General features: G+C 61.9%; 1 protein-coding gene across 2 annotated transcripts in view; it reads right to left on the reverse strand.

Annotated features, from left to right (window-relative positions):
- Nucleotides 1-27,786, reverse strand: part of pik3c2b (phosphatidylinositol-4-phosphate 3-kinase, catalytic subunit type 2 beta) — a 226,824-nt gene that overhangs the window by 168,610 nt on the left and 30,428 nt on the right. For both annotated transcript variants that reach the window (XM_072480072.1, XM_072480073.1), the window contains exon 3: nucleotides 4,181-4,281. In XM_072480072.1, coding sequence (XP_072336173.1) covers nucleotides 4,181-4,281 — 101 coding nt within the window. The remainder of the gene's footprint in view (nucleotides 1-4,180; nucleotides 4,282-27,786) is intronic.

Raw genomic sequence — 27,786 nt, forward strand, 5'->3', positions numbered from 1 at the left:
AAGGTAGTCATTCGGCCCATTGAGTCTGCACCAACCCACCAAAAGAGCACCCTACCTAGGCCGACTCCCCCACCCTGTCCCTGTAACCCCACATAACTGTCACATCTTTGGACACCAAGGGGAAATTTAGCATGGCCAATCCACCTAACCTGCACAGCTGTGGAGTGTGGGAGGAAATCCACACGGACACGGGGAGAACTTGGAAACTCCACACAGTCACCCCAGCCCAGAATTAAACCCGGGTCCCTGTGAAGCAGCAGTGCTAACCACTGTGTCGCCATGCCACACCCCTGCTCCCGATGGCCCACAGTGCCTCATGGATACTCAGTCTTGAGTTGCTTGATCAGTTTTAAGTCTATCCCGTGTAGCAGTAGTGCACAACATGATGGAAAGTATCTTCAATTTGAAGGCAAAATTGTATTTCCCCAAGGACTGTGCAGTGGTCACTCCTACTGAAACGGTCATGGACAAATGCATCTGTGACAGGCAGGCTGGTGAGGATGAGGTCAAATATGTTTTCTCTCGTGTTGGCTCCCTCCCTCCCAGTCTAGCAGCTCGGTCTGTACTGGTTCTATTGAACCACTCTGGTGATGGACATTGAAGACCCCCACCCAGGGTACATTCTGCCCCTTTGCCACCCTCAGTGCTTCCTGCAAGTGGTGTTCAACATGGAGGATTACGGATTCATCAGCTGAGGGGAGACTCATTTTTTCCAATTAAGGGGCAATTTAGCGTGGCCAACCCACCTACCCTGCACATTTTTGGGCTGAGAGGTTGAGACCCACGCCGACACGGGGAGAATGTGCAATCTCCACACGGAAAGTGACCCGGGTCCTCGGCGGCGTGAGGCAGCAGTGCTAACCACTGCACCACCGTGCATGGTAATCAGCAGGAGGTTTCTTGTTCATGTTTGACCTGCTGCCATGAGTCGATGCTGAGGGCTCCCAGGGCAACTCCTCCCGGACTTTAATACACTGCGCAACCACCTCTGCGGGACCGGTCCTGCTGGTGATGGTGGCATCCGAAACATTGTCTGTAAAGTATGATCATGTCAGGCTGTTGCTTGGCTGGCCTGCGAGACAGCTCTCCCAATCTTGGCAAAAGTCCCCAGATGATAGGAAAGGGGACTTTGCAGGGTCAACAGGACTGGATTTGCCGGTGTCATTTCCAGTGCCTTGGTCAATGCCGAGTGGTCCATTTGGTTTCATTCCTTTTTGCTTTCTTTGTAGCAATTGGATACAACAGAGTGCCTTGCTAGGCCATTTCAGAGGGCATTTAAGAGTCACATGGAGTTCAAACTAGGTAAGGACGGCATGTTTCCTCCCCGAAAGGACCATAGTGGGTTTTTACAAAAACCGACAATGGTTTCATAAGACATAGGAGCGGAAGTAAGGCCATTCGGCCCATCGAGTCCACTCCACCATTCAATCATGGCTGATTTCAACTCCATTTACCCGCTCTCTCTCCATAGCCCTTAATTCCTCGAGAAATCAAGAATTTATCAACTTCTGCCTTAAAGACACTCAACGTCCCGGCCTCCACCGCCCTCTGTGGCAATGAATTCCACAGACCCACCACTCTCTGGCTGAAGAAATTTCTCCTCATCTCTGTTCTAAAGTGACTCCCTTTTATTCTAAGGCTGTGCCCCCAGGTCCTAGTCTCCCCAGCTAATGGAAACAACTTCCCTACGTCCACCCTATCTAAGCCATTCATTATCTTGTAAGTTTCTATTAGATCTCCCCTCAACCTCCTAAACTCCAATGAATATAATCCCAGGATCCTCAGACGTTCATCGTATGTTAGGCCTACCATTCCTGGGATCATCCGTGTGAATCTCCGCTGGACCCGCTCCAGTGCCAGTATGTCCTTCCTGAGGTGTGGGGCCCAAAATTGCTCACAGTATTCTAAATGGGGCCTAACTAATGCTTTATAAAGCTTCAGAAGTACATCCCTGCTTTTATATTCCAAGCCTCTTGAGATAAATGACAACATTGCATTTGCTTTCTTAATTACAGACTCAAACTGCAAGTTTACCTTTAGAGAATCCTGGACTAGGACTCCCAAGTCCCTTTGCACTTCAGCATTATGAATTTTGTCATCGTTTAGAAAATAGTCCATGCCTCTATTCTTTTTTCCAAAGTGCAAGACCTTGCACTTGCCCACGTTGAATTTCATCAGTCTCCACTCTCCGAAACTGCCTAAAACTTTCTGCAGCCTCCCCACCTCCTCCATACTACCTGCCCCTCCACCTAGCTTTGTATCATCGGAAAACGTAGCCAGAATGCCCCCAGTCATGGTCATCTTTTCATTCCAGATGTTTTATTGAACTTAATTCCACCAGCTGTCTGTGGTGGGAGTCAAGTCTGGGTCTCTAAATTATTACCCTGGGACTCTGGATCACTGGTGCAGCAATAATACCACTGCACCACCGATTCCCCAGAAGTGGATCCGAATCAGACGGTGAAACATGAAGAAACACACAGATCTATTTCTTGTTAGTAGGTTTATTGACAGAACACAGCATTACAGATCTCTGCCTCCTAACTGGTAACCCAATGTCTCAGCTGACTCTCTTTACACCTTTATTATAAAACAAAAAGATTAAACAGTAATGACTGGGAGTGACAGGCCCTGGTGGGGTACTGTAACAAAAATCAAAACGTCAAAGGAAACTTAGCGATTCAAACCAAAGTGTCGTACCCGGTGGTGATGATGTGCCCGAGCCCGTGTGCGCACCGGTCATGCAAGGCCGGGAAAATGCTAATGGACACCGCCTGCTCCCCCTCCAGGGCTACCCGGCTGCGAACGGAGCCACAGGGGGGTCGGACAGTCAGTTCGGACGATCCCTTTGACCGCCCAGAGACTGGAACCGTTAATGGTCACCTTGACCAGGCCCAGGGGCAGACCCACGAGGAGGTCCTCCTCACTCCTCCCTCTGCACCAGGTGCTGAGGCTCTTTGCATGTGATCTCAGTCTTTAATAAAACAATACCCATCACCTATGCATCATTAACAACATAATCAACCAACCATTAACATCGCCCCCTGCTCCGTTAACAAGAGCTCTACACAGGGAAGGTTTGCAGAATAAACTGATGCACTCTGTAGTCAACATGGCGATAAAACAAGCTCAGCATAATTACACAGCGTGGAACCTTTGCCCTTCTGAATATGTATTTGTTCCATATCCTGGGAAATGTATGGTATTCCATAGTTTCAAAATGGATTCCAACCTGGACCTTGCCCACTGCACCCAAGAACTCCCCACAACTAAATGCGCCTTCATAGATCACCAGCAACAACTGCATCACTGGCTTTAGAATGATATATTGCAAAATTGTCAGCTTTAAATAGGACGCCCAACTTTCGCCTGAAATCTCATTGTGAAATCCCAATCCAACATATTTGTTTCAGGCACTTCAAAACTATGCAGTACCATCCCTTTCCCAGGTTTACTTTCCTCCTGCACGCTACAGATTATAAAATCCACCTTTGATTTCACTCAACCATCATATACCTTCTCAATTACCCTTTCCAAACCAAGTGATCTCTGCATTATGGGTCCTTCACTTCTTTGGCTTGGCTTCCCAATAAAGGAGAAGAGTCACAGAGTCAAATTCAATCACCCGCTCTAATAATAATCTTCATTAGTGTCACAACTAGGCTTACATTAACACTGCAATAAAGTTACTGCGAAAAGCCCCTAGTCGCCACACTCCGGCGCCTGTTTGGGTACACAGAGGGAGAATTCAGTATGTCCAATTCACCTAACAAGCATATCTTTCGGGACTTGTGGGAGGAAACCGGAGCGCCCGGGGGAAACCCACACAGACACGGGGAGAACGTGCAGACTCCACACAGACAGTAACCCCAACCGGGAATTGAACCTGGGACCCTGGCTCTGTGAAGCAATGGTGCTAACTGCTGTGCTAATTAGTGCCCCTCAGTTGTATTCCCACTTTGCCGCATTATTTGCATATCTTAATACAAATTTCTGCACAACTCAACTTTTCTTTTACAAGAGTGTGGTTCAAATTATAAGTAACAGAAGAACGTCAGTGAGACATTTTTACTGCGTTGATAAAAAGAAAAGGAGAATTATGCGCAGAAGCACAAAATCTACCCGGCTATTCCAGGGAATCGAGGTGAAAATGCCTGATTAAAAATAAAAAGATAATTACACATCCAGCATGTGGCAGAACGCTGCAACCTCTTCGTTCCGCTCTTCCGAAACCTCTAGTAGTTCGTAGTTGCACGACTCATAACTCTGCTGCAAGGAGCTCTGTAACACAAATGCAACAATACAGCAAGTGACAGATAAAATGTAGCCAGTTCTCAGCTTTCACCGCAGGTAAAGAATAAACAGATAAGATTGGATCAAGGCACTCAATTTTTTTTTAAACTGCCGTTGTTTCCACTTGATTGAACTGCAATTTCATTTCTGATGGTGAAGGAATTTAATATATATATGTAATACACACGCATATACACAAATGTTAATTACAACATGGAAAGGACTTCATGTATGTCTTCGCCAAAACAGATTTCAGGCAGGACAGAATAGCTCAAGAAATACCTAATAATAAAACTACAATATTTCCTCACCTCCTAAGGCAACTTCGGTGTCACAATGAAAACCACTTTGCTTAGCTCAAAGTCTGCACAGAAATTTACCTCTGCATTTAACCACGAGGGCGCCATGGTAGTTTCCGAAAACCAAGCAGATAATGCTTCATCAGGTCAAACTACAAACAGAACTTTGAATGTATGAGCGAATCCCGACCAATTGAAGATTAAAAAATGCATGTAGGCCTTGACATATTGTTCTAGCACACGTTAGAGCAGTTTGAGCAAGTGTTATATCTGTAACCTACCCCACATTTGATCCGGTATCACACAGGATGGCAAAATCATGGCATATCGAAAAATGGAGAATGAGATTATCATAGATTATCATAGAATTTACAGTGCAGAAGGAGGCCATTCGGCCCATCGAGTCTGCACCGGCTCTTGGAAAGAGCACCCTTCCTAAGATCAACACCGCCACCCTATCCCCATAACCCATGTTAGGGAGCAACAGAAAAATCCAAAAGGGTGGTTGACGAAGGAAATATCTCCAAATGGAAAGATGTAGAGAGAGAACTGTGTTCTATAAATCTTTATTGGCAAAATGTACACAAAAATGATCTGGAATTAGGAATGAGAGAACAACATGGAAATTTGTTGAAGACACCAAATTGGAGAACATGTCCAATTGCGTCAAAGGTGAAAGATTGCTTTGAGCGCATCGGTATGTTAACTGAGAAGTGAGGTAGCAGATGCAGTTCAATTAAAGAATTCAATTTGGAAGAATAGAGACCCCAGACTTTCTGTAGCTTCTTGCGCATCCCCCTTGCTATATGTTGATCACACAATAATAGCTTACTGTAGATAGTGTCTTCCGGGTGGGGAAATACCTGAAGGTGTCCTTCAGAGGCAAAAGAAAATACATGGGTGCCCACCCACAGAAGTAGATACTAGGCAAAGTGGCCAAATAAGATTTACTGTAGTCAACGAGTACAGTGACGAGGGCGGCACGGTGGCACAGTGGGTAGCACTGTTGCTTCACAGTGCCAGAGTCCCAGGTCGATTCCGGCTTGGGTCACTGTCTGTGCAGAGTCTGTGTGGGTTTCCTCCGGGTGCTCCGGTTTCATCCCACAAGTCTCGAAAGACGTGGTGTTAGGTGAATTGGACATTGTGAATTCTCCCTCAGTGTACCCAAACAGGCGCCGGAGTGTGGCGACTAGGGGCTTTTCACAGTAGCTTCATTGCAGTGTTAATGCAAGCCTACTTGTGACAATAATAAAAATTATTATTGTACAGTTTTCCACTAAATAGTGAAGCACCACTAACACTCACACGAGAAGCCCAAGAAAAGAATTTAATGGTATGGCATTTGTGTCAAGATCAAGGAACTGTTTGGAATGAGATTTGCGAACAAATGGAGACACGATCATAAATAATATGAACATGTGGTTTATTTTTGAAGGAGGAGATAATTTACTGCCATCCCATAACCCCATTTCTCTGTTGCATTATTCCAAGGACTGTTGGTATATGCTGCTCAGCTAGGAAGCATCACAATCAAGCTCAACTTTTTTTCTCCACCGTATTGCAGCAAGAGGGTGAATGGTGGCTGAATTTTCCTTTCCCCAGCTAAAGGTCATTTCTTACTGTCCTTGCAAGTTCCATGACTTAGGTCAGACTAGAAAACAAATTTTTGAATTTTCAGGTCTGTACTTTGAAACAATTTACGTAGGAAGTCAGGAATTAGGAGCTGGACGTAGGCAATTCACCCCTTTGAGTCTGCTCCACCATTCAATCAGATCATGGCTGATTTCTTTTTTTTTAAATTTAGAGTACCCAATTAATTTTTTCCAATTAAGGGGCAATTTAGCGTGGCCAATCCACCTACTCCGCACATCTTTGGGTTGTGGGGGCGAAACCCACGCAAACATGGGGAGAATGTGCAAACTCCACACAGACAGTGACCCAGAGCCGGGATCGAACCTGGGACATCGGCGCCGTGAGGCAGCAATGCAAACCACTGCGCCACCGTGCTGCCCTATGGCTGATCTCTTCCTGGTCTCAAATCCACCTCCCACTTGTTGCCCACATGCCTTCAACCCGTTTAAAAAAAAATCAGAAATATATCTATGTCCTTCTTGAAACCATTTAATGACTCAAATTCCTGAGGTTTTTGTGCGTGTTGGATCTCTTTGTTTAAAATGTTAAAATTATAAATGCCAGGGCAGCACGGTGGCACAGTGGGTTAGCACTGCTGCCTCATGGCGCCGAGGTCCCAGGTTCGATCCCGGCTCTGGGTCACTGTCCGTGTGGAGTTTGCACATTCTCCCTGTGTTTGCGTGGGTTTCGCCCCCACAACCCAAAAGATGTGCAGGATAGGTGGATTGGCCACGCTAAATTGCCCCTTAATTGAAAAAAATTAATTGGGTACTCTAAATTTATTTTAAAATAAAATAAAATAAAAATATTATAAATGCCTCAATAAAATATTTTCTAAAAAAAAAAAAATGACTCCGATTCCACGAGCTCCACAAATAGTTGAACGGGTCTTTCTTCGATAAAACTCAAACAAGTTTATTGTGTGCATCCAAATTTGAAATTTGCTGTAATTGCCCAATGATAAACAATCTGCATCGAGGGTGAGCATAATGTTAATGTCATTTTTTCTGGCATATTTGGCGAAGCTGGAAGAAATTAATTTCCTAAGTATGACTGCCAAGGAAAGGGGAGCGATGAGCTGATAGAGATCTTTATGTCCATGCAAGTGTAGACGCACAGTAATACATTTCCAAAACAGCTCCGGGGCCAGGACAGTCACCGACATATCCATTAGGATATTCAGGAGAAGCTTCTTTATCCAGAACGTGGGCACCTCTCTACCAGAAGTATTTTTCGAGCTGAATATAGCGGAGACGGAGATAAGTAAAGGAAAGCTCGATAAACATGAGGGAGAAGGAACCGAAGATGCTGACGGGGTAAAGAGTTGAAGTGGGGTGGGCTGGTGGGATACATAAACACAGGGACAAACCAGATGGTCAGCTGTAAAATTGTATATATTTCATATTCCATCTCACATTTCTATGGACACCAAGAGCACAAATATACAATTAAAATTACAAAAATACAATGGTAAAATCTATTTTTTTCTGTGTTGGTTTTGGATGTGAAGCAAATTTACATTTAAGGTGAATAGCAAAGTTTCAATGTCGACCTTGCAAAAGGAAGAGGAAAATGCATGGCACAGAATGAATGGATAATTATGTGTCTGTGCAGAGATGACCAATCCAAGCTGCAGCCCCCACTGGGCGTTGGTTAGGAGTGGGCTGGGAGAGGGTGAGAGGGAGAGCGAGAGCGGGCGGGGAGGGAGAGCGAGAGCGGGCGGGGAGGGAGAGCGAGAGCGGGCGGGGAGGGAGAGCGAGAGCGGGCGGGGAGGGAGAGCGAGAGCGGGCGGGGAGGGAGAGCGAGAGCGGGCGGGGAGGGAGAGCGAGAGCGGGCGGGGAGGGAGAGCGAGAGCGGGCGGGGAGGGAGAGCGAGAGCGGGCGGGGAGGGAGAGCGAGAGCGAGAGCGGGGAGGGAGAGCGAGAGCGGGCTGGGAGGGAGAGCGAGAGCGGGCTGGGAGGGAGAGTGAGAGCGGGCTGGGAGTGAGAGCGGGCTGGGAGGGAGAGCGGGCTGGGAGGGAGAGCGGGCTGGGAGGGAGAGCGGGCTGGGAGGGAGAGTGAGAGCGGGCTGGGAGTGAGAGTGAGAGCGGGCTGGGAGTGAGAGCGGGCTGGGAGGGAGAGCGGGCTGGGAGGGAGAGCGGGCTGGGAGGGAGAGTGAGAGCGGGCTGGGAGTGAGAGTGAGAGCGGGCTGGGAGTGAGAGTGAGAGCGGGCTGGGAGTGAGAGTGAGAGCGGGCTGGGAGTGAGAGTGAGAGCGGGCTGGGAGTGAGAGTGAGAGCGGGCTGAGAGTGAGAGTGAGAGCGGGCTGGGAGTGAGAGTGAGAGCGGGCTGGGAGTGAGAGTGAGAGCGGGCTGGGAGTGAGAGCGGGCTGGGAGGGAGAGTGGGCTGGGAGTGAGAGTGGGAGCGGAGTGAGAGTGAGAGTGGGAGCGGAGTGAGAGCGGGCTGGGAGTGAGAGTGAGAGCGGGAGTGAGAGCGGGCTGGGAGCGAGAGTGAGAGCGGGCTGGGAGCGAGAGTGAGAGCGGGCTGGGAGCGAGAGTGAGAGCGGGCTGGGAGCGAGAGTGAGAGCGGGCTGGGAGCGAGAGTGAGAGCGGGCTGGGAGCGAGAGTGAGAGCGGGCTGGGAGCGAGAGTGAGAGCGGGCTGGGAGCGAGAGTGAGAGCGGCCTGGGAGCGAGAGTGAGAGCGGGCTGGGAGCGAGAGTGAGAGCGGGCTGGGAGCGAGAGTGAGAGCGGGCTGGGAGCGAGAGTGAGAGCGGGCTGGGAGCGAGAGTGAGAGCGGGCTGGGAGCGAGAGTGAGAGCGGGCTGGGAGCGAGAGTGAGAGCGGGCTGGGAGCGAAAGTGAGAGCGGGCTGGGAGCGAGAGTGAGAGCGGGCTGGGAGTGAGAGTGAGAGCGGACTGGGAGTGAGAGTGAGAGCGGGCTGGGAGCGAGAGCGGGCTGGGAGTGAGAGTGAGAGCGGGCTGGGAGCGAGAGCGAGAGCGGGCTGGGAGCGAGAGCGAGAGCGGGCTGGGAGCGAGAGCGAGAGCGGGCTGGGAGTGAGAGCGAGAGCGGGCTGGGAGTGAGAGTGAGAGCGGGCTGGGAGGGAGAGCGGGCTGGGAGGGAGAGCGGGCTGGGAGGGAGAGCGGGCTGGGAGGGAGAGTGAGAGCGGGCTGGGAGCGAGAGCGAGAGCGGGCTGGGAGGGAGAGCGAGAGCGGGCTGGGAGGGAGAGCGAGAGCGGGCTGGGAGGGAGAGCGAGAGCGGGCTGGGAGGGAGAGCGAGAGCGGGCTGGGAGGGAGAGCGAGAGCGGGCTGGGAGGGAGAGCGAGAGCGGGCTGGGAGGGAGAGCGAGAGCGGGCTGGGAGGGAGAGCGAGAGCGGGCTGGGAGGGAGAGCGAGAGCGGGCTGGGAGGGAGAGCGAGAGCGGGCTGGGAGGGAGAGCGAGAGCGGGCTGGGAGGGAGAGCGAGAGCGGGCTGGGAGGGAGAGCGAGAGCGGGCTGGGAGGGAGAGCGAGAGCGGGCTGGGAGGGAGAGCGAGAGCGGGCTGGGAGGGAGAGCGAGAGCGGGCTGGGAGGGAGAGCGAGAGCGGGCTGGGAGGGAGAGCGAGAGCGGGCTGGGAGGGAGAGCGAGAGCGGGCTGGGAGGGAGAGCGAGAGTGGGAGCGGAGTGAGAGTGAGAGTGGGAGCGGAGTGAGAGTGAGAGCGGGCTGGGAGTGAGAGTGAGAGCGGGCTGGGAGTGAGAGCGGGCTGGGAGCGAGAGTGAGAGCGGGCTGGGAGTGAGAGTGAGAGCGGGCTGGGAGTGAGAGTGAGAGCGGGCTGGGAGGGAGAGCGGGCTGGGAGTGAGAGTGAGAGCGGGCTGGGAGCGAGAGCGAGAGCGGGCTGGGAGCGAGAGCGAGAGCGGGCTGGGAGGGAGAGCGAGAGCGGGCTGGGAGGGAGAGCGAGAGCGGGCTGGGAGGGAGAGCGAGAGCGGGCTGGGAGGGAGAGCGAGAGCGGGCTGGGAGGGAGAGCGAGAGCGGGCTGGGAGGGAGAGCGAGAGCGGGCTGGGAGGGAGAGCGAGAGCGGGCTGGGAGGGAGAGCGAGAGCGGGCTGGGAGGGAGAGCGAGAGCGGGCTGGGAGGGAGAGCGAGAGCGGGCTGGGAGGGAGAGCGAGAGCGGGCTGGGAGGGAGAGCGAGAGCGGGCTGGGAGGGAGAGCGAGAGCGGGCTGGGAGGGAGAGCGAGAGCGGGCTGGGAGGGAGAGCGAGAGCGGGCTGGGAGGGAGAGCGAGAGCGGGCTGGGAGGGAGAGCGAGAGCGGGCTGGGAGGGAGAGCGAGAGCGGGCTGGGAGGGAGAGCGAGAGCGGGCTGGGAGGGAGAGCGAGAGCGGGCTGGGAGGGAGAGCGAGAGCGGGCTGGGAGGGAGAGCGAGAGCGGGCTGGGAGGGAGAGCGAGAGCGGGCTGGGAGGGAGAGCGAGAGCGGGCTGGGAGGGAGAGCGAGAGCGGGCTGGGAGGGAGAGCGAGAGCGGGCTGGGAGGGAGAGCGAGAGCGGGCTGGGAGGGAGAGCGAGAGCGGGCTGGGAGGGAGAGCGAGAGCGGGCTGGGAGGGAGAGCGAGAGCGGGCTGGGAGGGAGAGCGAGAGCGGGCTGGGAGGGAGAGCGAGAGCGGGCTGGGAGGGAGAGCGAGAGCGGGCTGGGAGTGAGAGCGAGAGCGGGCTGGGAGTGAGAGCGAGAGCGGGCTGGGAGTGAGAGCGAGAGCGGGCTGGGAGTGAGAGCGAGAGCGGGCTGGGAGGGAGAGCGAGAGCGGGCTGGGAGGGAGAGCGAGAGCGGGCTGGGAGGGAGAGCGAGAGCGGGCTGGGAGGGAGAGCGAGAGCGGGCTGGGAGGGAGAGCGAGAGCGGGCTGGGAGGGAGAGCGAGAGCGGGCTGGGAGGGAGAGCGAGAGCGGGCTGGGAGGGAGAGCGAGAGCGGGCTGGGAGTGAGAGCGAGAGCGGGCTGGGTGGGAGAGCGAGAGCGGGCTGGGAGGGAGAGTGAGAGCGGGCTGGGAGGGAGAGCGAGAGCGGGCTGGGAGGGAGAGCGAGAGCGGGCTGGGAGTGAGAGCGAGAGCGGGCTGGGAGTGAGAGTGGGAGCGGAGTGAGAGTGAGAGTGGGAGCGGAGAGAGTGTGAGAGCGGGCTGGGAGTGAGAGTGAGAGCGGGCTGGGAGTGAGAGTGAGAGCGGGCTGGGAGTGAGAGCGAGAGCGGGCTGGGAGGGAGAGCGAGAGCGGGCTGGGAGGGAGAGCGAGAGCGGGCTGGGAGGGAGAGTGAGAGCGGGCTGGGAGTGAGAGTGAGAGCGGGCTGGGTGGGAGAGCGAGAGCGGGCTGGGAGTGAGAGCGAGAGTGGGCTGGGAGTGAGAGTGGGAGCGGAGTGAGAGTGAGAGTGGGAGCGGAGTGAGAGTGAGAGCGGGCTGGGAGTGAGAGTGAGAGTGGGCTGGGAGTGAGAGCGGGCTGGGAGTGAGAGTGGGAGCGGGCTGGGAGTGAGAGTGAGAGCGGGCTGGGAGTGAGAGTGAGAGCGGGCTGGGAGTGAGAGTGAGAGCGGGCTGGGAGTGAGAGTGGGAGCGGGCTGGGAGTGAGAGTGAGAGCGGGCTGGGAGTGAGAGTGAGAGCGGGCTGGGTGGGAGAGCGAGAGCGGGCTGGGTGGGAGAGCGAGAGCGGGCTGGGAGTGAGAGCGAGAGCGGGCTGGGAGTGAGAGCGAGAGCGGGCTGGGAGTGAGAGCGAGAGCGGGCTGGGAGTGAGAGTGGGAGCGGAGTGAGAGTGAGAGCAGGGAGCGGAGTGAGAGTGAGAGCAGGCTGGGAGTGAGAGTGAGAGCGGGCTGGGAGTGAGAGCGAGAGCGGGCTGGGAGTGAGAGTGGGAGCGGAGTGAGAGTGAGAGTGGGAGCGGAGTGAGACTGAGAGTGAGAGCGGGCGGGCTGGGAGTGAGAGTGGGAGCGGGCTGGGAGTGAGAGTGAGAGCGGGCTGGGTGGGAGAGCGAGAGCGGGCTGGGAGTGAGAGCGAGAGCGGGCTGGGAGTGAGAGCGAGAGCGGGCTGGGAGTGAGAGTGGGAGCGGAGTGAGAGTGAGAGTGGGAGCGGAGTGAGAGTGAGAGTGAGAGCGGGCTGGGAGTGAGAGTGGGAGCGGGCTGGGAGTGAGAGCGGGAGCGGGCTGGGAGTGAGAGCGGGCTGGGAGTGAGAGTGAGAGCGGGCTGGGAGTGAGAGTGGGCTGGGAGTGAGAGTGAGAGCGGGCTGGGTGGGAGTGCGAGAGCGGGCTGGGAGTGAGAGCGAGAGCGGGCTGGTAGTGAGAGCGAGAGCGGGCTGGTAGTGAGAGCGAGAGCGGGCTGGGAGTGAGAGTGGGAGCGGAGTGAGAGTGAGAGTGGGAGCGGAGTGAGAGTGAGAGTGAGAGCGGGCTGGGAGTGAGAGTGAGAGCGGGCTGGGAGTGAGAGCGAGAGCGGGCTGGGAGTGAGAGCGAGAGCGGAGCGAGAGTGAGAGTGAGAGCGGGCGGGCTGGGAGTGAGAGTGCGAGCGGGCTGGGAGTGAGAGTGAGAGCGGGCTGGGAGTGAGAGTGAGAGCGGGCTGGGAGTGAGAGTGAGAGCGGGCTGGGAGTGAGAGTGAGAGCGGGCTGGGAGTGAGAGTGAGAGCGGGCTGGGAGTGAGAGTGAGAGCGGGCTGGGAGTGAGAGTGAGAGCGGGCTGGGAGTGAGAGTGAGAGCGGGCTGGGAGTGAGAGCGAGAGCGGGCTGGGAGTGAGAGCGAGAGCGGGCTGGGAGTGAGAGCGGGAGCGGAGTGAGAGTGAGAGTGGGAGCGGAGTGAGAGTGAGGGTGAGAGCGGGCTGGGAGTGAGAGTGAGAGCGGGCTGGGAGTGAGAGCGGGAGCGGGCTGGGAGTGAGAGCGGGCTGGGAGTGAGAGTGGGAGCGGGCTGGGAGTGAGAGCGGGAGCGGGCTGGGAGTGAGAGTGAGAGCGGGCTGGGAGTGAGAGTGAGAGCGGGCTGGGAGTGAGAGTGAGAACGGGCTGGGAGTGAGAGTGAGAGCGGGCTGGGAGTGAGAGTGAGAGCGGGCTGGGAGTGAGAGCGGGCTGGGAGGGAGTGTGAGAGCGGGCTGGGAGTGAGAGCGGGAGCGGGCTGGGAGTGAGAGCGGGCTGCGAGTGAGAGTGGGAGCGGGCTGGGAGTGAGAGTGAGAGCGGGCTGGGAGTGAGAGCGGGAGCGGGCTGGGAGTGAGAGCGGGCTGGGAGTGAGAGTGAGAGCGGGCTGGGAGTGAGAGTGAGAGCGGGCTGGGAGTGAGAGTGAGAGCGGGCTGGGAGTGAGAGTGAGAGCGGGCTGGGAGTGAGAGTGAGAGCGGGCTGGGAGGGAGTGTGAGAGCGGGCTGGGAGTGAGAGTGGGAGCGGGCTGGGAGTGAGAGTGAGAGCGGGCTGGGAGTGAGAGTGAGAGCGGGCTGGGTGGGAGAGCGAGAGCGGGCTGGGAGTGAGAGCGAGAGCGGGCTGGGAGTGAGAGCGAGAGCGGGCTGGGAGTGAGAGTGGGAGCGGAGTGAGAGTGAGAGTGTGAGCGGAGTGAGAGTGAGAGTGAGAGTGAGAGCGGGCTGGGAGTGAGAGTGAGAGCGGGCTGGGAGTGAGAGCGGGAGCGGGCTGGGAGTGAGAGCGGGAGCGGGCTGGGAGTGAGAGTGGGAGCGGGCTGGGAGTGAGAGCGGGAGCGGGCTGGGAGTGAGAGTGAGAGCGGGCTGGGAGTGAGAGTGAGAGCGGGCTGGGAGTGAGAGTGAGAGCGGGCTGGGAGTGAGAGTGAGAGCGGGCTTGGAATGAGAGTGAGAGCGGGCTGGGAGTGAGAGCGGGCTGGGAGTGAGAGTGAGAGCGGGCTGGGAGTGAGAGTGAGAGCGGGCTGGGAGTGAGAGTGAGAGCGGGCTGGGAGTGAGAGTGAGAGCGGGCTGGGAGTGAGAGTGGGAGCGGGCTGGGAGTGAGAGCGAGAGCGGGCTGGGAGTGAGAGTGGGAGCGGAGTGAGAGTGAGAGTGGGAGCGGAGTGAGACTGAGAGTGAGAGCGGGCGGGCTGGGAGTGAGAGTGGGAGCGGGCTGGGAGTGAGAGTGAGAGCGGGCTGGGTGGGAGAGCGAGAGCGGGCTGGGAGTGAGAGCGAGAGCGGGCTGGGAGTGAGAGCGAGAGCGGGCTGGGAGTGAGAGTGGGAGCGGAGTGAGAGTGAGAGTGGGAGCGGAGTGAGAGTGAGAGTGAGAGCGGGCTGGGAGTGAGAGCGGGAGCGGGCTGGGAGTGAGAGCGGGAGCGGGCTGGGAGTGAGAGCGGGCTGGGAGTGAGAGTGAGAGCGGGCTGGGAGTGAGAGCGGGCTGGGAGTGAGAGTGGGAGCGGGCTGGGAGTGAGAGTGAGAGTGGGCTGGGAGTGAGAGTGAGAGTGGGCTGGGAGTGAGAGTGGGAGCGGAGTGAGAGTGAGAGTGGGAGCGGAGTGAGAGTGAGAGCGGGCTGGGAGTGAGAGTGAGAGCGGGCTGGGAGTGAGAGTGGGAGCGGGCTGGGAGTGAGAGTGAGAGCGGGCTGGGAGTGAGAGTGAGAGCGGGCTGGGAGTGAGAGTGAGAGCGGGCTGGGAGTGAGAGTGAGAGCGGGCTGGGAGTGAGAGTGAGAGCGGGCTGGGAGTGAGAGTGAGAGCGGGCTGGGAGTGAGAGTGGGAGCGGGCTGGGAGTGAGAGTGAGAGCGGGCTGGGAGTGAGAGTGAGAGCGGGCTGGGTGGGAGTGCGAGAGCGGGCTGGGAGTGAGAGCGAGAGCGGGCTGGTAGTGAGAGCGAGAGCGGGCTGGGAGTGAGAGTGGGAGCGGAGTGAGAGTGAGAGTGGGAGCGGAGTGAGAGTGAGAGTGAGAGCGGGCTGGGAGTGAGAGTGAGAGCGGGCTGGGAGTGAGAGCGAGAGCGGGCTGGGAGTGAGAGCGAGAGCGGAGCGAGAGTGAGAGTGAGAGCGGGCGGGCTGGGAGTGAGAGTGCGAGCGGGCTGGGAGTGAGAGTGAGAGCGGGCTGGGAGTGAGAGTGAGAGCGGGCTGGGAGTGAGAGTGAGAGCGGGCTGGGAGTGAGAGTGAGAGCGGGCTGGGAGTGAGAGTGAGAGCGGGCTGGGAGTGAGAGTGAGAGCGGGCTGGGAGTGAGAGTGAGAGCGGGCTGGGAGTGAGAGCGAGAGCGGGCTGGGAGTGAGAGCGAGAGCGGGCTGGGAGTGAGAGCGGGAGCGGAGTGAGAGTGAGAGTGGGAGCGGAGTGAGAGTGAGGGTGAGAGCGGGCTGGGAGTGAGAGTGAGAGCGGGCTGGGAGTGAGAGCGGGAGCGGGCTGGGAGTGAGAGCGGGCTGGGAGTGAGAGTGGGAGCGGGCTGGGAGTGAGAGCGGGAGCGGGCTGGGAGTGAGAGCGAGAGCGGGCTGGGAGTGAGAGTGAGAGCGGGCTGGGAGTGAGAGTGAGAACGGGCTGGGAGTGAGAGTGAGAGCGGGCTGGGAGTGAGAGTGAGAGCGGGCTGGGAGTGAGAGCGGGCTGGGAGGGAGTGTGAGAGCGGGCTGGGAGTGAGAGCGGGAGCGGGCTGGGAGTGAGAGCGGGCTGCGAGTGAGAGTGGGAGCGGGCTGGGAGTGAGAGTGAGAGCGGGCTGGGAGTGAGAGCGGGAGCGGGCTGGGAGTGAGAGCGGGCTGGGAGTGAGAGTGAGAGCGGGCTGGGAGTGAGAGTGAGAGCGGGCTGGGAGTGAGAGTGAGAGCGGGCTGGGAGTGAGAGTGAGAGCGGGCTGGGAGTGAGAGTGAGAGCGGGCTGGGAGGGAGTGTGAGAGCGGGCTGGGAGTGAGAGTGGGAGCGGGCTGGGAGTGAGAGTGAGAGCGGGCTGGGAGTGAGAGTGAGAGCGGGCTGGGTGGGAGAGCGAGAGCGGGCTGGGAGTGAGAGCGAGAGCGGGCTGGGAGTGAGAGCGAGAGCGGGCTGGGAGTGAGAGCGAGAGCGGGCTGGGAGTGAGAGTGGGAGCGGAGTGAGAGTGAGAGTGTGAGCGGAGTGAGAGTGAGAGTGAGAGTGAGAGCGGGCTGGGAGTGAGAGTGAGAGCGGGCTGGGAGTGAGAGCGGGAGCGGGCTGGGAGTGAGAGCGGGAGCGGGCTGGGAGTGAGAGTGGGAGCGGGCTGGGAGTGAGAGCGGGAGCGGGCTGGGAGTGAGAGCGGGAGCGGGCTGGGAGTGAGAGTGAGAGCGGGCTGGGAGTGAGAGTGAGAGCGGGCTGGGAGTGAGAGTGAGAGCGGGCTTGGAATGAGAGTGAGAGCGGGCTGGGAGTGAGAGCGGGCTGGGAGTGAGAGTGAGAGCGGGCTGGGAGTGAGAGTGAGAGCGGGCTGGGAGTGAGAGTGAGAGCGGGCTGGGAGTGAGAGTGAGAGCGGGCTGGGAGTGAGAGTGGGAGCGGGCTGGGAGTGAGAGTGGGAGCGGGCTGGGAGTGAGAGTGAGAGCGGGCTGGGAGTGAGAGCGGGAGCGGGCTGGGAGTGAGAGCGGGCTGGGAGTGAGAGTGAGAGCGGGCTGGGAGTGAGAGTGAGAGCGGGCTGGGAGTGAGAGTGAGAGCGGGCTGGGAGTGAGAGTGAGAGCGGGCTGGGAGTGAGAGTGAGAGCGGGCTGGGAGTGAGAGTGAGAGCGGGCTGGGAGTGAGAGTGAGAGCGGGCTGGGAGTGAGAGCGGGCTGGGAGGGAGTGTGAGAGCGGGCTGGGAGTGAGAGTGAGAGCGGGCTGGGAGTGAGAGTGAGAGCGGGCTGGGAGTGAGAGTGAGAGCGGGCTGGGAGCGAGAGGGAGAGCGGGCTGGGAGTGAGAGTGGGCTGGGAGTGAGAGCGGGAGTGAGAGCGGGCTGGGAGTGAGAGTGGGCTGGGAGTGAGAGCGGGAGCGGGCTGGGAGTGAGAGCGGGAGCGGGCTGGGAGTGAGAGCGAGAGCGGGCTGGGAGTGAGAGTGAGAGCGGGCTGGGAGTGAGAGTGAGAGCGGGCTGGGAGTGAGAGCGGGAGCGGGCTGGGAGTGAGAGCGAGAGCGGGCTGGGAGTGAGAGTGAGAGCGGGCTGGGAGTGAGAGTGAGAGCGGGCTGGGAGTGAGAGCGGGAGCGGGCTGGGAGTGAGAGCGGGCTGGGAGTGAGAGTGAGAGCGGGCTGGGAGTGAGAGTGAGAGCGGGCTGGGAGTGAGAGTGAGAGCGGGCTGGGAGTGAGAGTGAGAGCGGGCTGGGAGTGAGAGTGAGAGCGGGCTGGGAGTGAGAGTGAGAGCGGGCTGGGAGTGAGAGTGAGAGCGGGCTGGGAGTGAGAGTGAGAGCGGGCTGGGAGTGAGAGCGGGCTGGGAGCGAGAGGGAGAGCGGGCTGGGAGTGAGAGTGGGCTGGGAGTGAGAGTGAGAGCGGGCTGGGAGTGAGAGCGGGCTGGGAGTGAGAGCGGGAGCGGGCTGGGAGTGAGAGTGAGAGCGGGCTGGGAGTGAGAGCGGGAGCGGGCTGGGAGTGAGAGCGGGCTGGGAGTGAGAGTGAGAGCGGGCTGGGAGTGAGAGTCAGAGCGGGCTGGGAGTGAGAGCGGGAGCGGGCTGGGAGTGAGAGCGGGCTGGGAGTGAGAGTGAGAGCGGGCTGGGAGTGAGAGTGAGAGCGGGCTGGGAGTGAGAGCGGGAGCGGGCTGGGAGTGAGAGCAGGCTGGGAGTGAGAGTGAGAGCGGGCTGGGAGTGAGAGTGAGAGCGGGCTGGGAGTGAGAGTGAGAGCGGGCTGGGAGTGAGAGTGAGAGCGGGCTGGGAGTGAGAGTGAGAGCTGGCTGGGAGTGAGAGTGAGAGCGGGCTGGGAGTGAGAGTGAGAGCGGGCTGGGAGTGAGAGTGAGAGCGGGCTGGGAGTGAGAGCGGGAGCGGGCTGGGAGTGAGAGCGGGCTGGGAGTGAGAGTGAGAGCGGGCTGGGAGTGAGAGTGAGAGCGGGCTGGGAGTGAGAGTGAGAGCGGGCTGGGAGTGAGAGTGAGAGCGGGCTGGGAGTGAGAGTGAGAGCGGGCTGGGAGTGAGAGTGAGAGCGGGCTGGGAGTGAGAGTGAGAGCGGGCTGGGAGTGAGAGTGAGAGCGGGCTGGGAGTGAGAGTGAGAGCGGGCTGGGAGTGAGAGTGAGAGCGGGCTGGGAGTGAGAGCGGGGAGCGGGCTGGGAGTGAGAGCGGGGAGCGGGCTGGGAGTGAGAGCGGGCTGGAGTGAGAGCGAGAGCGGGCTGGGAGTGAGAGTGAGAGCGGGCTGGGAGTGAGAGTGAGAGCGGGCTGGGAGTGAGTGTGAGAGCGGGCTGGGAGCGAGAGGGAGAGCGGGCTGGGAGTGAGAGTGAGAGCGGGCTGGGAGTGAGAGCGGGCTGGGAGTGAGAGTGAGAGCGGGCTGGGAGCGAGAGGGAGAGCGGGCTGGGAGTGAGAGTGAGAGCGGGCTGGGAGTGAGAGCGGGCTGGGAGTGAGAGTGAGAGTGGGCTGGGAGTGAGAGTGAGAGCGGGCTGGGAGCGAGAGGGAGAGCGGGCTGGGAGTGAGAGTGAGAGCGGGCTGGGAGCGAGAGGGAGAGCGGGCTGGGAGTGAGAGTGAGAGCGGGCTGGGAGCGAGAGGGAGAGCGGGCTGGAGTGAGAGCGGGCTGGGAGTGAGAGCGGGCTGGGAGTGAGAGGGAGAGCGGGCTGGAGTGAGAGCGGGCTGGGAGTGAGAGCGGGCTGGGAGTGAGAGTGAGAGCGGGCTGGGAGCGAGAGGGAGAGCGGGCTGGGAGTGAGAGTGAGAGCGGGCTGGGAGTGAGAGTGAGAGCGGGCTGGGAGTGAGAGGCGGGAGCGGGCTGGGAGTGAGAGCGGGAGCGGGCTGGGAGTGAGAGTGAGAGCGGGCTGGGAGTGGGAGTGAGAGCGGGCTGGAGTGAGAGTGAGAGCGGGCTGGGAGTGAGAGTGAGAGCGGGCTGGGAGTGAGAGCGGGAGCGGGCTGGGAGTGAGAGCGGGAGCGGGCTGAGAGTGAGAGTGAGAGCGGGCTGGGAGTGGGAGTGAGAGCGGGCTGAGAGTGAGAGTGAGAGCGGGCTGGGAGTGAGAGGGGCGGGGAGTGAGAGCGAGAGCGGGCTGGGAGTGAGAGCGGGAGCGGGCTGGGAGTGAGAGCGGGAGCGGGCTGGAGTGAGAGCGGGAGAGCGGGCTGGGAGTGAGAGCGGGAGCGGGCTGGGAGAGAGAGTGAGAGCGGGCTGGGAGTGAGAGTGAGAGCGGGCTGGGAGGGAGAGTGAGAGCGGGCTGGGAGGGAGAGTGAGAGCGGGCTGGGAGTGGGAGTGAGAGCGGGCTGGGAGTGGGAGTGAGAGCGGGCTGGAGTGAGAGTGAGAGCTGGCTGGGAGTGGGAGTGAGAGCGGGCTGGGAGTGAGAGTGAGAGCGGGCTGGGAGCGAGAGTGAGAGCGGGCTGAGAGTGAGAGTGAGAGCGGGCTGGGAGTGAGAGTGAGAGCGGGCTGGGAGTGAGAGCGGGCTGGAGTGAGAGTGAGAGCGGGCTGGGAGTGAGAGTGAGAGCGGGCTGAGAGTGAGAGTGTGAGAGCGGGCTGGGAGTGAGAGTGAGAGCGGGCTGGGAGCGAGAGTGAGAGCGCGGCTGAGAGTGAGAGTGAGAGCGGGCTGGGAGTGAGAGTGAGAGCGGGCTGGAGTGAGAGTGAGAGCGGGCTGGGAGTGAGAGTGAGAGCGGGCTGGGAGTGAGAGCGAGAGCGGGCTGGAGTGAGAGTGAGAGCGGGCTGGGAGTGAGAGTGAGAGCGGGCTGGGAGTGAGAGTGAGAGCGGGCTGGGAGTGAGAGCTGAGAGCGGGCTGGAGTGAGAGTGAGAGCGGGCTGGGAGTGAGAGGGAGAGCGGGCTGGGAGCGAGAGGGAGAGCGGGGCTGGGAGTGAGAGCGGGCTGGGAGTGAGAGCGGGCTGGGAGTGAGAGTGAGAGGGGGGGGGTGGAAGCGAGAGGGAGAGCGGGCTGGGAGTGAGAGCGGGCTGGGAGTGAGAGCGGGCTGGGAGTGAGAGTGAGAGCGGGCTGGGAGCGAGAGGGAGAGCGGGCTGGGAGTGAGAGTGAGAGCGGGCTGGGAGTGAGAGCGAGAGCGGGCTGGGAGTGAGAGCGAGAGCGGGCTGGGAGTGAGAGTGAGAGCGGGCTGGGAGTGAGAGTGAGAGCGGGCTGGGAGTGAGAGTGAGAGCGGGCTGGGAGTGAGAGTGAGAGCGGGCTGGGAGTGAGAGTGAGAGCGGGCTGGGAGTGAGAGCGGGAGCGGGCTGGGAGTGAGAGCGGGAGCGGGCTGGGAGTGAGAGCGAGAGCGGGCTGGGAGCGGGAGTGAGAGCGGGCTGGGAGTGGGAGTGAGAGCGGGCTGGGAGTGAGAGTGAGAGCGGGCTGGGAGTGAGAGGGAGAGCGGGCTGGGAGTGAGAGCGGGTAGCGGGCTGGGAGTGAGAGCGGGAGCGGGCTGGGAGTGAGAGTGAGAGCGGGCTGGGAGTGGCGAGTGAGAGCGGGCTGGGAGTGAGAGTGAGAGCGGGCTGCGGAGTGAGAGCGGCGGGGGAGTGAGAGCGAGACGCGGGCTGGGAGTGAGAGCGGGAGCGGGCTGGGAGTGAGAGCGGGAGCGGGCTGGGAGTGAGAGCGGGAGCGGGCTGGGAGAGAGAGTGAGAGCGGGCTGGGAGTGAGAGTGAGAGCGGGCTGGGAGTGAGAGTGAGAGCGGGCTGGGAGAGAGAGTGAGAGCGGGCTGAGAGTGAGAGTGGGAGCGGGCTGGGAGTGAGAGTGAGAGCGGGCTGGGAGTGAGAGCGGGCTGGGAGGGAGTGTGAGAGCGGGCTGGGAGTGAGAGCGGGAGCGGGCTGGGAGTGAGAGTGAGAGCGGGCTGGGAGGGAGTGTGAGAGCGGGCTGGGAGTGAGAGCGGGAGCGGGCTGGGAGGGAGAGTGAGAGCGGGCTGGGAGTGAGAGTGAGAGCGGCTGAGAGTGAGAGTGAGAGCGGGCTGGGAGAGAGAGTGGGAGCGGGCTGGGAGTGAGAGTGAGAGCGGGCTGGGAGTGAGAGTGGGAGCGGGCTGGGAGTGAGAGTGAGAGCGGGCTGGGAGAGAGAGTGAGAGCGGGCTGAGAGTGAGAGTGGGAGCGGGCTGGGAGTGAGAGTGAGAGCGGGCTGGGAGTGAGAGTGGGAGCGGGCTGAGAGTGGGAGCGGGCTGGGAGTGAGAGCGGGCTGGGAGTGAGAGCGAGAGCGGGCTGGGAGTGAGAGCGAGAGCGGGCTGGAGTGAGAGCGAGAGCGGGCTGGGAGTGAGAGCGAGAGCGGGCTGGGAGTGAGAGTGAGAGCGGGCTGGGAGTGAGAGCGAGAGCGGGCTGGGAGTGAGAGTGGGAGCGGGCTGGGAGTGAGAGTGAGAGCGGGCTGGGGAGTGAGAGCGAGAGCGGGCTGGGAGTGAGAGCGAGAGCGGGCTGGGAGTGAGAGCGAGAGCGGGCTGGGAGTGAGAGCGAGAGCGGGCTGGGAGTGAGAGCGAGAGCGGGCTGGGAGTGAGAGCGAGAGAGCGGGCTGGGAGTGAGAGCGAGAGCGGGCTGGGAGTGAGAGCGAGAGCGGGCTGGGAGTGAGAGTGAGAGCGGCGGGTGGAGTGAGAGCTGAGGGAGCGGGCTGAGAGTGGAGCGGGCTGGAGTGAGAGCGGGCTGGGAGTGAGAGCGAGAGCGGGCTGGGAGTGAGAGCGAGAGCGGGCTGGGAGTGAGAGCGAGAGCGGGCTGGGAGTGAGAGCGAGAGCGGGCTGGAGTGAGAGCGAGAGCGGGCTGGAGTGAGAGTGAGAGCGGGCTGGGAGGGAGAGTGTGAGCGGGCTGGGAGTGAGAGTGAGAGCGGGCTGGGAGTGAGAGTGAGAGCGGGGCTGGGAGTGAGAGCGAGAGCGGGCTGGGAGTGAGAGCGAGAGCGGGCTGGGAGTGAGAGCGGGCTGGGAGTGAGAGCGGGCTGGGAGTGAGAGCGAGAGCGGGCTGGGAGTGAGAGCGAGAGCGGGCTGGGAGTGAGAGCGAGAGCGGGCTGGGAGTGAGAGCGAGAGCGGGCTGGGAGTGAGAGCGAGAGCGGGCTGGGAGTGAGAGCGAGAGCGGGCTGGGAGTGAGAGCGAGAGCGGGCTGGGAGTGAGAGTGAGAGCGGGCTGGGAGTGAGAGTGAGAGCGGGCTGGGAGTGAGAGTGAGAGCGGGCTGGGAGTGAGAGTGAGAGCGGGCTGGGAGTGAGAGCGAGAGCGGGCTGGGAGTGAGAGCGAGAGCGGGCTCGGGAGTGAGAGCGAGAGCGGGCTGGAGTGAGAGCGGGCTGGGAGTGAGAGCGAGAGCGGGCTGGGAGTGAGAGCGAGAGCGGGCTGGGAGTGAGAGTGAGAGCGGGCTGAGAGTGAGAGTGAGAGCGGGCTGGGAGTGAGAGTGAGAGCGGGCTGAGAGTGGAGTGAGAGCGGGCTGGGAGTGAGAGTGAGAGCGGGCTGGGAGTGAGAGTGAGAGCGGGCTGGGAGTGAGAGTGAGAGCGGGCTGGGAGTGAGAGTGAGAGCGGGCTGGGAGTGAGAGCGGGAGCGGGCTGGGAGTGAGAGCGGGCTGGAGTGAGAGTGGGCTGGGAGTGAGAGTGAGAGCGGGCTGGGAGTGAGAGTGAGAGCGGGCTGGGAGTGAGAGTGAGAGCGGGCTGGGAGTGAGAGTGAGAGCGGGCTGGGAGTGAGAGTGAGAGCGGGCTGGGAGTGAGAGTGAGAGCGGGCTGGGAGTGAGAGTGAGAGCGGGCTGGGAGTGAGAGTGAGAGCGGGCTGGGAGTGAGAGTGAGAGCGGGCTGGGAGTGAGAGTGAGAGCGGGCTGGGAGTGAGAGTGAGAGCGGGCTGGGAGTGAGAGTGAGAGCGGGCTGAGAGTGGGAGTGAGAGCGGGCTGGGAGTGAGAGTGAGAGCGGGCTGGGAGTGAGAGTGAGAGCGGGCTGGGAGTGAGAGTGAGAGCGGGCTGAGAGTGGGAGTGAGAGCGGGCTGGGAGCGAGAGTGAGAGCGGGCTGGGAGTGAGAGTGAGAGCGGGCTGGGAGTGAGAGTGAGAGCGGGCTGGGAGTGAGAGCGGGAGCGGGCTGGGAGTGAGAGCGAGGAGCGGGCTGGGAGTGAGAGCGGGCTGGGAGTGAGAGTGAGAGCGGGCTGGGAGCGAGAGTGAGAGCGGGCTGGGAGTGAGAGCGGGCTGGGAGTGAGAGTGAGAGCGGGCTGGAGTGAGAGTGAGAGCGGGCTGGGAGTGAGAGCGGGAGCGGGCTGGGAGTGAGAGCGGGCTGGGAGTGAGAGTGAGAGCGGGCTGGGAGTGAGAGTGAGAGCGGGCTGGGAGTGAGAGTGAGAGCGGGCTGGGAGTGAGAGTGAGAGCGGGCTGGGAGTGAGAGTGAGAGCGGGCTGGGAGTGAGAGCGGGAGCGGGCTGGGAGTGAGAGCGGGAGCGGGCTGGGAGTGAGAGCGGGCTGGGAGTGAGAGTGAGAGCGGGCTGGCAGGCGAGAGTGAGAGCGGGCTGGGAGTGAGAGTGAGAGCGGGCTGGGAGTGAGAGCGGGAGCGGGCTGGGAGTGAGAGCGGGCTGGGAGTGAGAGTGAGAGCGGGCTGGGAGCGAGAGTGAGAGCGGGCTGGGAGTGAGAGCGGGCTGGGAGTGAGAGTGAGAGCGGGCTGGGAGTGAGTGAGAGTGAGAGCGGGCTGGGAGTGAGAGTGAGAGCGGGCTGGGAGTGAGAGCGGGCTGGGAGTGAGAGCGGGCTGGGAGTGAGAGCGAGAGCGGGCTGGGAGTGAGAGCGGGCTGGGAGTGAGAGTGAGAGCGGCTGGGAGTGAGTGAGAGTGAGAGCGGGCTGGGAGTGAGAGTGAGAGCGGGCTGGGAGTGAGAGCGGGGCTGGGAGTGAGAGCGAGAGCGGGCTGGGAGTGAGAGCGAGAGCGGGCTGGAGTGAGAGCGGGCTGGGAGTGAGAGTGAGACGGGCTGGGAGCGAGAGTGAGAGCGGGCTGGGAGCGAGAGCGAGAGCGGGCTGGGAGTGAGAGTGAGACGGGCTGGGAGTGAGAGTGAGAGCGGGCTGGGAGCGAGAGTGAGAGCGGGCTGGGAGTGAGAGTGAGACGGGCTGGGAGTGAGAGTGAGAGCGGGCTGGGAGTGAGAGTGAGAGCGGGCTGGGAGTGAGAGTGAGAGCGGGCTGGGAGTGAGAGCGGGAGCGGGCTGGGAGTGAGAGCGGGCTGGGAGTGAGAGTGAGAGCGGGCTGGGAGTGAGAGTGAGAGCGGGCTGGGAGGGAGAGTGAGAGCGGGCTGGGAGGGAGAGTGAGAGCGGGCTGGGAGTGGAGTGAGAGCGGGCTGGGAGTGGGAGTGAGAGCGGGCTGGGAGTGAGAGTGAGAGCGGGCTGGGAGTGGGAGTGAGAGCGGGCTGGGAGTGAGAGTGAGAGCGGGCTGGGAGCGAGAGTGAGAGCGGGCTGAGAGTGAGAGTGAGAGCGGGCTGGGAGTGAGAGTGAGAGCGGGCTGGGAGTGAGAGCGGGCTGGGAGTGAGAGCTGAGAGCGGGCTGGGAGTGAGAGTGAGAGCGGGCTGGGAGTGAGAGTGAGAGCGGGCTGGGAGCGAGAGTGAGAGCGGGCTGAGAGTGAGAGTGAGAGCGGGCTGGGAGTGAGAGTGAGAGCGGGCTGGGAGTGAGAGTGAGAGCGGGCTGGGAGTGAGAGCGAGAGCGGGCTGGGAGTGAGAGCGAGAGCGGGCTGGGAGTGAGAGCGGGCTGGGAGTGAGAGCGAGAGAGCGGGCTGGGAGTGAGAGCGAGAGCGGGCTGGGAGTGAGAGTGGAGAGCGGGCTGAGAGTGAGAGTGAGAGCGGGCTGGGAGTGAGAGTGAGAGCGGGCTGAGAGTGGGAGTGAGAGCGGGCTGGGAGTGAGAGTGAGAGCGGGCTGGGAGTGAGAGTGAGAGCGGGCTGGGAGTGAGAGTGAGAGCGGGCTGGGAGTGAGAGTGAGAGCGGGCTGGGAGTGAGAGCGGGGAGCGGGCTGGGAGTGAGAGCGGGCTGGGAGTGAGAGTGGGCTGGGAGTGAGAGTGAGAGCGGGCTGGGAGTGAGAGTGAGAGCGGGCTGGGAGTGAGAGTGAGAGCGGGCTGGGAGTGAGAGTGAGAGCGGGCTGGGAGTGAGAGTGAGAGCGGGCTGGGAGTGAGAGTGAGAGCGGGCTGGGAGTGAGAGTGAGAGCGGGCTGGGAGTGAGAGCGGGAGCGGCGGAGCGGCTGGGAGTGAGAGCGGGCTGGGAGTGAGAGTGAGAGCGGGCTGGGAGTGAGAGTGAGAGCGGGCTGGGAGTGAGAGTGAGAGCGGGCTGGAGTGAGAGTGAGAGCGGGCTGGGAGTGAGAGTGAGAGCGGGCTGGGAGTGAGAGTGAGAGCGGGCTGGGAGTGAGAGTGAGAGCGGGCTGGAGAGTGGGGAGTGAGAGCGGGCTGGGAGTGAGAGTGAGAGCGGGCTGGGAGTGAGAGTGAGAGCGGGCTGGGAGTGAGAGTGAGAGCGGGCTGAGAGTGGGAGTGAGAGCGGGCTGGGAGCGAGAGTGAGAGCGGGCTGGGAGTGAGAGTTGAGAGCGGGCTGGGAGTGAGAGTGAGAGCGGGCTGGAGTGAGAGCGGGAGCGGGCTGGGAGTGAGAGCGGGCTGGGAGTGAGAGTGAGAGCGGGCTGGGAGCGAGAGTGAGAGCGGGCTGGGAGTGAGAGCGGGCTGGGAGTGAGAGTGAGAGCGGGCTGGGAGTGAGAGTGAGAGCGGGCTGGGAGTGAGAGCGGGAGCGGGCTGGGAGTGAGAGCGGGCTGGGAGTGAGAGTGAGAGCGGGCTGGGAGTGAGAGTGAGAGCGGGCTGGGAGTGAGAGTGAGAGCGGGCTGGGAGTGAGAGTGAGAGCGGGCTGGGAGTGAGAGTGAGAGCGGGCTGGGAGTGAGAGCGGAGCGGGCTGGGAGTGAGAGCGGGCTGGGAGTGAGAGTGAGAGCGGGCTGGGAGCGAGAGTGAGAGCGGGCTGGGAGTGAGAGTGAGAGCGGGCTGGGAGTGAGAGCGGGAGCGGGCTGGGAGTGAGAGCGGGCTGGGAGTGAGAGTGAGAGCGGGCTGGGAGCGAGAGTGAGAGCGGGCTGGGAGTGAGAGCGGGCTGGGAGTGAGAGTGAGAGCGGGCTGGGAGTGAGTGAGAGTGAGAGCGGGCTGGGAGTGAGAGTGAGAGCGGGCTGGGAGTGAGAGCGGGCTGGGAGTGAGAGCGAGAGCGGGCTGGGAGTGAGAGCGGGCTGGGAGTGAGAGTGAGAGCGGGCTGGGAGTGAGAGTGAGAGTGAGAGCGGGCTGGGAGTGAGAGTGAGAGCGGGCTGGGAGTGAGAGTGAGAGCGGGCTGGGAGTGAGAGCGGGCTGGGAGGTGGAGAGCGAGAGCGGGCTGGGAGTGAGAGCGGAGAGCGGGCTGGGAGTGAGAGCGGGCTGGGAGTGAGAGTGAGACGGGCTGGGAGCGAGAGTGAGAGCGGGCTGGGAGTGAGAGCGAGAGCGGGCTGGGAGTGAGAGTGAGACGGGCTGGGAGTGAGAGTGAGAGCCGGGCTGGGAGCGAGAGTGAGAGCGGGCTGGGAGTGAGAGTGAGACGGGCTGGGAGTGAGAGTGAGAGCGGGCTGGAGTGAGAGTGAGACGGGCTGGGAGTGAGAGCGAGAGCGGGCTGGGAGGAGAGCGGGAGCGGGCTGGGAGTGAGAGTGGGCTGGGAGTGAGAGTGAGAGCGGGCTGGGAGTGAGAGTGGGCTGGGAGTGAGAGTGAGAGCGGGCTGGGAGTGAGAGTGGGCTGGGAGTGAGAGTGAGACGGGCTGGGAGTGAGAGTGAGAGCGGGCTGGGAGGGAGAGCGGAGCGGGCTGGGAGTGAGAGTGGGCTGGGAGTGAGAGTGAGAGCGGGCTGGGAGTGAGAGCGGGAGCGGGCTGGGAGTGAGAGTGAGAGCGGGCTGGGAGTGAGAGTGAGAGCGGGCTGGGAGTGAGAGCGGGAGCGGGCTGGAGTGAGAGTGAGAGCGGGCTGGGAGTGAGAGTGAGAGCGGGCTGGGAGTGAGAGTGAGCCGGGCTGGGAGGGAGAGGGAGAGCGGGCTGGGAGTGAGAGTGGGCTGGGAGCTGAGAGCGGGAGCGGGCTGGGAGTGAGAGTGAGAGCGGGCTGGGAGTGAGAGTGAGAGCGGGCTGGGAGTGAGAGCGGGCTGGGAGTTGAGAGCGGGAGCGGGCTGGGAGTGAGAGCGGGCTGGGAGTGAGAGCGGGAGCGGGCTGGGAGTGAGAGTGAGAGCGGGCTGGGAGTGAGAGTGAGAGCGGGCTGGGAGTGAGAGCGGGAGCGGGCTGGGAGTGAGAGCGGGAGCGGGCTGGGAGTGAGAGTGAGACGGGCTGGGAGCGGGGGGGAGGGGGGGGAGGGGGGGGGGGGAGGGGGGGGGGGAGGGGGGGGGGAGGGGGGGGGGGAGGGGAGGGGGGAGGGGGGGGGGGGGGGGAGGGGGAGGGGGAGGGGGGGGGGGGGGGAGGGGGAGGGGGGGGGGGGAGGGGGAGGGGGGGGGGGAGGGGAGGGGGGGGCGGGTTACACGGTGTTGGGGGAGGGGGTTACGGGGAGGGTACTCGGTGATGGGGGGGGACCGGTGGTGCCGCTGCCGGCCGGGACCCTCAGGCCGGGCCCGGGGCCTCCCGCGCCGCCGTTACCCCTGGTGACGGTGAGGGCCGCTCGCAGCCGGGACAGGCCCAGCCGGAGGCTCAGCAGGATCACGGCCAGCGCCACGGCCACAGCGGCGAGATCCAGCATCCCCCCCCCCCCCCCCGCGGACCCTGCACCCGAGCGGGGGGGGGGGGGGGGGGGAGAAAGAGAGCGGGGGGGGGGGGGGAGAAAGAGAGCGGGGGGGGGGGGATAAAGAGAGCGGGGGGGGGGGATA

This window comes from Scyliorhinus torazame, chromosome 17, assembly GCF_047496885.1.
Source record: "Scyliorhinus torazame isolate Kashiwa2021f chromosome 17, sScyTor2.1, whole genome shotgun sequence".
NCBI lineage: Eukaryota > Metazoa > Chordata > Chondrichthyes > Carcharhiniformes > Scyliorhinidae > Scyliorhinus > Scyliorhinus torazame.